The sequence below is a fragment of the Tupaia chinensis genome, unplaced genomic scaffold (genome assembly GCF_000334495.1).
Source record: "Tupaia chinensis unplaced genomic scaffold, TupChi_1.0 Scaffold144982_1, whole genome shotgun sequence".
Lineage (NCBI taxonomy): Eukaryota > Metazoa > Chordata > Mammalia > Scandentia > Tupaiidae > Tupaia > Tupaia belangeri.
The window spans coordinates 1,199,503-1,208,692 of NW_006204841.1; the positions used below are offsets into that span (position 1 = coordinate 1,199,503).

Consider the following 9,190-nt stretch of genomic DNA (forward strand, 5'->3'; position numbering starts at 1 on the left):
TGGCCACACCACAATCCCTTCTTCTCTTGGGATTTTGGGTACACACATTGGTGTGTGTGTGTGTGTGTGTGTGTGTGTGTGTGTGTGTTTTGTTTTTTTTTTGGAGAGGTTTTCGCTATAGGGCGCGTGCGCTCGCCAGACAGACAGAGAGAGACATAGAGACAGAAAGCGAGAAATCAACCCCCAGGGGGGATGGCCACGCTGCAATCCCTTCTCCTCCATTCTCCTCTCGGGATCTTGGGCACGCACGCACACACCCCTGGCGTGAGTTCTAAGCCACCGGGTCCGGGATGTGAACTTTGGTCGACTCCGTGGGAGCCCAGTGACATAGCCGTTACACTAACTGCTGGTTCCCAATGCTTGGTGTGTTTTTCAAGCTGTCTGATCCGAGACTCCAATTGCACAGTCAACCATGTAGATCCAGCTGCCTTAACCTCCACACCACCTCTGGCCCTACCCAGGGTCTTCTGGAGACAATATGCTCTTTGTTTTGATGTAGATTTACTGTCTTTATGTTAGTATGTACTATGCTAATGAGTCTACAATAAGAATTTGGGGTCGCCAGTAATTTTTTGATTCTTCTAGCCTTTCAGCACTCTTCAAATCACTTCAAATATAATGTTTCTTTTTTTTCCCCACACACGTGATTTATTTGAGTAGAAGTCATCTAGTGTAACTGTATTTCTTAAGCATTCTTTTGAAATTAATCGGCTGGAATTTGTTAGTTTTTTTTCTAGGAAGAGAATCCAAGAGCTTTCTAGGCCTAAAAAGCAATGGGGAACCCCGGATAGGTAAGGCACTATCACTTGGTCTTGTTTGTGACAACTGTGTTTGCTACGGCAAAGAGGTAAGTATTAGGACCCCTGAATCCCAGGGTGTCCCCCTCTCCTCTGCTCAGCTGGATTCACTGAGCCACCTTGTTACTTCAGCTGAGTCAGTCATGGAAGGCTAACAACTCCCAGCCCCGGTCCCCGCAGTGGTTCTCAACTTGGTCCGCACAATGAGATCACCTGGGGAGCTTTAACATTGACCAGAGCCTGAGCCTGTCCCCAGAAAGGCTCTGATCTGCCTTCTGAAGTGAGGGGGCCGTTTGCATTCTCACCAGCAATGCATGAGTGTTCCTGTTGCTCCACGTCCTTATCAGATTTCGCTGTGGTCCGTGTTTGTGCGTTTTAGTGTCTTGGGTTTTAGCCATTCTAGTACGTGTTTAATGGAATCTCATTGTTTTACTTTATAATCCCCTAATGACATGCTATTGACCATATTTCAGAGTGCTTATTTGCATTCTATAGCTCTTCTTTAGTGAGGCGTCTGCTCAGATCTTTAGCCCATTTTAAATTGGGTTGTTTGTTTTACTGTTGTGTTTTTTTAAGCCTGCAGTACCTGTGTATTTCCCAGATGATCTCCCATCCAAGTACTGATCAGGCCCGACTCTGCTTAGCTTCTGAGATCAGATGAGAGTGGGCGTGTTCAGGGTGGTATAGCTAAAGATGTAATTATTGAGTTTTAAATGTTGTTTGTCTATTTGGGATATCGGTCCTTTATCAGATATGTAAATTGCAGATATTGTCTCCCAGTCTGTGTGTTTTGTCTTTTTATTCTCTTAGCAGTGTCTTTTGCAGAAAAAAAGGTTTTATTTACTTATTTATTTAGGTTTTTGCTATACATGTGCTCACCAAAGAGTAAAAGAGACAGGGAAAATGAGAAATCACCCCTTAGGGAAGACAGCCACGCAGTAATCCCTTCTCCTCCATTCTGCTCCTGAGATTTTTGGGCACACGTGCACAAGTGCCCAGTGTGATTTTCATACTGCCCGGTCTGGGACTCTAACCACAGTCAGCAATGTGGGACTCCAGTGCCTTAGCCACCATGCCACCTGCGAGCCCCTTAATGAAGTTTTAAAGAAGTCAATTTTTTATTTTATTAATCATACTTTTGCTGTTACATCTAAAACTAATTGCCAGATCTGAGCTTACCTGAATTTATTCCTGTACGTTTTCTTTGTCTTCTTTTTTTTTTAAGAGAGAGGTTTTTATGCCATAGGGCATGTGCGCTTGCCAGAGAGAGACAGAAAGACAGAGAGTGAGAAATCACCCCCCAGGAGGGATGACCACACTGCAATCCTTTATCCAGTCTCCTCTCAGGATTTTGAGCATGTACACACGTGCCCGGTATGAGTTTCAAACTACCGGATCCAGGACTTCAACTGTGGTCAGCTACGAGGGAGTCCAGTAACAACATAACCATTATACCATCTACTGATCCCTCCTGTGTTTTTCTATAAACTGAGAAGTTTTATAATTTTCCATTTATATTTCGGTTTATAATACATTTTGAGTTGATTTTTGTGAAAGGGGTAAGGTCTTTCCAGAGGTCCAGCGTTCCAGCAACAACTGTTGAATCTTTGCTAGGCCCAGCCAGGTGGCGCTCTTTGTGGTGTATTCGACTGCAGTGCTAGAAACCACGTGGCTGAGCACAGATTCGGAGGCCCGGGTCAGCCTGAAAGCACACTGAGCCTGTGTGGGCATCCAAGAGCCCAAGGGCCGGGAAAGGGGGCAATCATGGTGTAACAGGGTCCTGTCATGGGTGTTCTCTCTCCTCTCTCTCATACACACTATCAAGGAAGAAGAAAAGAAAAAGAAAGACTTAGCATTTCTTGATCTACTTGCTTTTAATCCTATAACTTTTTCGTGTGACTCTCTTTCTCTCTTTTCTATTGTATTTGCCAGGGGGCAGTGTGCTCACTAGAGAAAGACAGAGACACAGAGATGGAGGGAGAGGGACCTTCCAACTGGACATGGTCTCTTCTCCTCCATTCCTCCTTTCTGTCAGGATTTCGGTCACATATGCACATGGCCATTGTGTGTTTCAAGCCATCATGGACAGGATTCAAACTGCAGTTGGCTCTGTGGGATCTGGTTTATTTAACCACTAGGCTATGGGGTTGACTTGCATGGATATATTTCTAATATTTCTATTCTATTCTACCAATTTGTCCATTCTTTTACCAATACCTCTCTGTCTTGAGTACTGTAGTGTTACAGTAAGCTTTTTGTTTTGTTTTGTTTTGTTTTGTTTTGTTTTGAGAGAGGTTTTTGCTATTGGGAACGTGCACTCGCCAGAAAGAGAGAAACAGAGAGACAGAAAGCAAGAAATAACATAACAGGGGGGATAGCCACGCAGCAATACCTTCTCCTTTTTCCTTTCTGGATCTTGGGCACGCATGCACATGTGCCCAGCGTGAGTTTAAGCCACTGGGTCCAGGACTCGAACCACAGTTGACTACATGGGAGTCCAGTGGCATAGCCGTTACGCTAACTGCTGGTCCCATAGTGTTATAGTAAGTTTTTAAAGTCACGTAGTGTTAGTCCTCTTTGTTCTTCTTCAATATCATGTCAACTATTTGAAGTCTTTTGCCTTTCTACATAAACTTTCAAATCAGTTCATATGCATTAAATAACTTGGTGAGATTTTTACTGGGATTGTATTGAATCTATAAGCCAAGTTGGGAAGAATTAATTTTTTTTTTGGAGAGATTTTCACTATAGAGCACGTGCGCTCACCAGATAGACAGAGACATTAGAGACAGAAAGCGAGAAATCACCCCCCAGGGGGGATGGTCACACTGCATTCCCTTCTCCTCCATTCTCCTCTCGGGATCTTGGGCACGCACGCACACGCACCCGGCATGAGTTTTAAGCCATCGGGTCTGGGACGCGAACCGCGGTCAATTACGTGGGAGTCCAGCGACATAGCCATTACGCTAACTGCTGCTTCCCAAGAATTAATATTTTAATATTGAATTTTCCTATCCCTGAACATAGACTATCTTTCCATTTATTTAGATTTTCATTAATTCCTTCAGAATTTTGTAGTTTTGTTATATAGACGTCATATATATTTTGTTAGATTTATGCTTATATATTTAATTATGTTCAGTGTTAATGTAAATGATGTTATATTTTTAATTTCAAATTCCAATGATTATTGTCGGTATATAAGGATATCAATAGAGTTTTGTATATTATTAATGTTATATCCTGCAACTTTGCTATAATCTAAAATCTAAATTTTAGATAATGAAAGACAGACGATTTGGATGCTTAATAAGATCAGGATAAGACAAGATTACATTCGTCTCACAATAGACATATTTCTGCCAATGGGACCACAACTATTCAAAATCTATGACTGCTACTCCCAGCAGCTCTCATCCTGCCAGGGGTGACTTGGCATACTTCTCCCTCGTCCTGCAGCTAAGTCAATATTTGCCATGGAACTTCCCCTTTGTCTTTTCCAATGCCTGACCAAGGCTGCTGCTGTCTGCTGTGTGGTCTTCACTGCTGTGTTTGGACAAATGCCCAAGTCCCGTTGGTCTTAACACTGTCACCTTGGTATGGTTTTGACTAACTCCACTCATGTTCATCTAGTCATTTCCTGGATAGGAACACACACATGTAGATAACAGGTATGCATGGATAAATTTGATACAACTGTCAAAACCTTAGCATATCCTCCCCACTCCTATTTGAAAACAGTAAAAACATTGCTCAGAACTGACTCAACTTCACCCAGCTTGCAGCTATCAAAACTTGGGTTTGAATCTATATCCATTAGCTATAAATCCCATTGATTTCCATTACTTCACCCTCTTTAGAAAGGCATAGTCCCTTGAACCAGCAGTTAGCATAATGGCTATGTTGCTGGACTCCCATGTAGTCAACTGTGGTTCGGATCCCGGACCCGGTGGCTTAAACTCACACCTCTAAAAAAAACAAAAAAGAAAGAAAGGCATAGTCCCTTTGATGGTATGGAGAAGTAAAGCCAGAAACATTGATTCAGGGCTATTTCAATAACACAAGAGAAAAATAATGAAAGCCTATCCTAATACAGTAGCCACTGGGGCTGGCAGAGGCGTAGTGGTTACATTGTTGGACTCCCACATGGTTGACTACAGTTGGAGTCTCAGATCTAGTGGCTTGAAACTCACACTGGGCATGTGTGCATGCGTGCCCAGGATCCCAGGAGGAGAATGGAGAAGGGTTGCAGTGTCACCATCTCCCCAGGGTGTTGATTTCTCATTTTCCCTCTCGCTGTCTGTGCGTCTCTCTCTCTCCAGTGAGCACACATGCCCTAAGGCAAAAACCTTAAAAAAAAGAAGAAAAAAGAAAAAAGAGCAGCAGCCACAGTGGTTGAGAGAATGGTTAGGGTCCAGATATAGATAGATAAAGCCTAGTGACCACCGAGTTGTGAGTCTGAGGCCCAGCCTCAGTGGTGCACATGCTATGGTAGCAGTACTGAACTACAGTGCTGGAAGCCATATGGCCAACTGGATTCTGGGTTCCCAGCCTGGCTGTCCTGACACACGCTGTCTGTGTGTGCCTGAGATCCAAACGAGCGGTAGGGCTGGAGTAAAGGGATTGTAGCGAGACCAGACCCTGGCAAAGGTGGTTATTTTAACTCTTTTCTCTCTCTCACGCATACGATCATAAATAAAATAAATACATTTAAAAAATCTAATTGGCAGGACCGGTAGGTGGCATGATGGTTAAAGTGCTGGACTCCCACACGCCTGACCATGGTTAGAGTCCCAAACTTGCTTTTTCACTTTCTTTTTCTCGCTCTCTCTCTCTGATCAAATTAAATAATAATGCTAATAAATAAAATAAATTTAAAAAGTCTAATTGGCTTACATACTTTTTTTTTTTTTTAAGTTTGAAGGAGGAGTAAAGTATGATCTCTAAGTTTCTGTATTTAGAAACATTTCAGAAAGGGACCAGCAAGTGGCGTGGTGGTTAAGGATGCTGGACTCCCACATGGCCGTGGGTGGAGCCTCAGACCTGGCAGTGTGTTTCTCACTTTCTCACTCTCTCTCTGTCCCTCCCTGGTCAAATTAAACTAAATAAATAAAGAAAGTTAAATAAAAATAATCTTTAAAAAAAGAAAGGTAAAGAAACACTGCAAAAAATATGGGTATAACTGCAAAAGGAAACTTGAGGACATGTTAGATTTTCATTAGCTGTGAAATTTGTACCATTTTATTTTTATGTTTCTTAACAGAAAATTGTTTTGGGGAAATCAAGATCCCATTTGGCCTGTTTCCCAGAATGCTTTGAAGGCTCAGGCTTCCAAAAGACTCGACAACCTCGCCCAACCCAGGAAAATCTCCCAACATTACATACCTAACAGGTCAGTGCTTATGTGTTATCAGGTTTCATATCAAAAGTCCTTGGGAACCAGCAGTTAGTGTAATGTCTATGTCGCTGGACTCCCACGTAGTTGACCGCGGTTCGCGTCCCAGACCCGGTGGCTTAAAACTCACGCTGGGTGCATGTGCGTGCGTGCCCAAGATCCTGAGAGGAGAATGGAGGATAAGGGATTGCGGTGTGACCATCCCCCCTGGGGGGTGATTTCTCGCTTTCTGTCTCTCTGTCTCTCTGTCTCTCTCTGTCTGTCTGGCGAGCGCATGCGCCCTATAGCAAAAACCTCTCCAAAAAAAAAAAAGTCCTTAAGGAAAAATGAACATAAAATTGAGCACCCACCCCCCCACACACACACGAGAGATTTTTTGCTCCTAGGGTGTGTACGCTCAACAGACAGAGACGGAAAGTGAGAAATCACCCCCTAGGGGGATGGTCATGCTGCAATCCCCTCTCCTCCATTCTCCTCTTGGGATTTTGGTCATGTACACACAGAGCCCCAGAGGGAGTTTTAAGCTACTGGGTCCAGGACTCGAACCACGGTCAATTAGGTGGGAGTCCAGCAAAGTAACCATTATGCCATCTGCTGGCCCCAAACTCAGTTCTTCTATCTAAAAGCCATAAATTGTCCAATCCACAATCAAAATGATTGGGTTGTTGGAAAAGTCATGACGTATTTTTCTATGTAAAAATGCATCATGACTTTTCCAACAACCGAATATTAAGGATTAGGGATTCTACATTTGTTTCCAATCTGATGTTACAGTAAAACTTTTCCTGAGCAAAATCTAATATTTAGCTATTGCCGTGTTACAATAATATTTGATAAAATTTTTTTTTTAATTGCTAGAGGGCATGTGCATGTGTGTGAGAGAGGACATGAAGGAGAGGACACTCCCCAGTGGGGCCTGGCTACAACCCTTTTTCCTCCAGTTCTCTATTCTCTTGGAAACCTGGACATGCACACACCAGTAGCTGGGACTCAAACGCTGGCCAGCCATGAGGAATCCAGGCTCCTCTTCATCACGCCTAACTGCTGCCTTACAGGGCTGGCCTGATTTGTAACATCTTAAAATACTTTGATTTATGAGCATTTTATTTTTAATAAAATGAGAGTGTTATAAAAAGATCCTTCTATAGTTAGGAAACAGTCATTCAAGATATCTTTGAGGAATTCTAAGAAATGCTTCACTTTTTCAAGTTAGGATCTCCCATTTTAGTAGTAACGAAATGTTAAATGTTGTAGGGATATCTGAAGTCACCTCTTCAGATACCTTCAGAGTACTGAGGGGACACCCTTCTTCACACCATGCTTCTCTGAGTTCTGTTCACCGTGGCTCCGGTGACTGTCCCGGCTTCCCATTGTCTTCCTTGCCTGGTCTTCTCAGTATCCTCTTGGGTCCCTCTTCCTCAGCTGGTGTTGCTTAGTGGCCTGTCCTGGACTTATTTCTCTATCTGCTCTAAACTCTTCCCATGGGAAAGGTTGTCCTCTTCTGTGAATTTTACTTCCATTCTTGTGGCAATGACCTCCAAATCTTTATCCTCTTTACTTATTGAGACTTCCTAAAGTCCCCTGTGGGAGAGTACCACAGAAACCTCCCACTCATGTTGAAACAGAGCTCCTGGGACCAGCAGATGGCACAATTGTTACGTTGCTGAACTCCTACAAAGTCGACCTTAGTCACAGACCCAGCAGCTTGAAACTCATGCCAGGTGCATGTGCATACATGCCCAAAATCCCAAGAGGAGAATGGAGGAGAAGGGATTGCTGCGTGGCCATCCCCCCTCTTTCTCTCTCTCTGTCTCTCTCTCTCTGTCTCTCTGACACATGCACATGCTCTATAGCAAAAACATCTTTAAAGAAAAAGAAATAGAACTTCATTTTAATCTAATACTGGTTTAATTGGATACTTGTTTTAGAATAATTTGTTTACAGTTCATTTATTTCTTCCACGAGACACACACAGAGAGAAAGGCACCCATACGGGGTCTTTACAGTTCGTGCCCAGTCTCAGCTGGTCAGATTGCTCAGGGACAATTAGTTCCCAGGACACTAACCCAAGATGCTTTCTGTGTGGGTCCAGTTGCATCACCACTGAGCCATTGCCTGGCCCTCAGAATGATATTTATGGGTTACAGTCATTGGTTCATTGGTTTGCTTTAAAAAGTTTGTTCAAGAGACCAGCAGTTAGAGTAATGGCTATGTCGCTGGACTCCCACGTAGTCGACCGTGGTTCAAGTCCTGGACCCGATGACTTAAAACTCACGCCGGGTGCGTGTGCGTGCGTGCCCAAGATTCCGAGAGGAGAATGGAGGAGAAGGGATTGCGGCGTGACCATCCCTCCGGGGGGTGATTTCTCGCTTTCTGTCTCTCTGTCTGTCTCTGTCTGGCAAGGACACGCACCCTATAGCAAAAACCTCTCCAAAAAAAAAAGTTTGTTCAAGAATATAAATTCAACAAATTTTCTAATTTCTTTGTTTATTTTTCTTAAAAGAATTATTTTATTTAACTTTATTTATTTACTTATTTTAATTTGACCAGAGAGGGACACAGTGAGAGAGAGAGAAAATGAGAAAGCAAACCGCCAGGTCCGGGACTCGAACTGTGGTCAGCCATGTGGGTGTCCAGTGCCCCCAACCACCTCACTACCTGTGGGCCCCTAAATTTTCTAGTTTCTTACTGGAGATTAGTTCACTTGTTTGAACATGAAAATCTTAGTTGTACCTTCTTAATTTCATCTTCTAGAAAATACCTAAGTGATTCTTTTTTTTTTTTAATTTGTTTTTATTTTTTAACATTAATATGCTATACATCATTACAGTATACAAAATGAATTTTTCATCCAAAATACATTGTCTGTTGGCTCAATCAAGTACATCAACATATGTGTTATCAACAAACAATTTTCCATTTCTTATGTCTTGTATATTTTGAGTTTTTTCTCTTTTTTTGCCATCCTTGATTCCCTATCCCTAACCCTCTGCCCTGT

At 42.8% G+C, this 9,190-nt stretch overlaps 1 protein-coding gene across 1 annotated transcript in view; it reads left to right on the forward strand.

Annotated features, from left to right (window-relative positions):
* Positions 1–9,190, forward strand: part of SPMAP2L (sperm microtubule associated protein 2 like) — a 55,923-nt gene that overhangs the window by 19,025 nt on the left and 27,708 nt on the right. Inside the window, 2 exon segments of the mRNA XM_006167700.1 lie at positions 726–791; positions 6,061–6,189. Of these exon segments, the coding sequence (XP_006167762.1) occupies positions 726–791; positions 6,061–6,189 (195 nt within the window).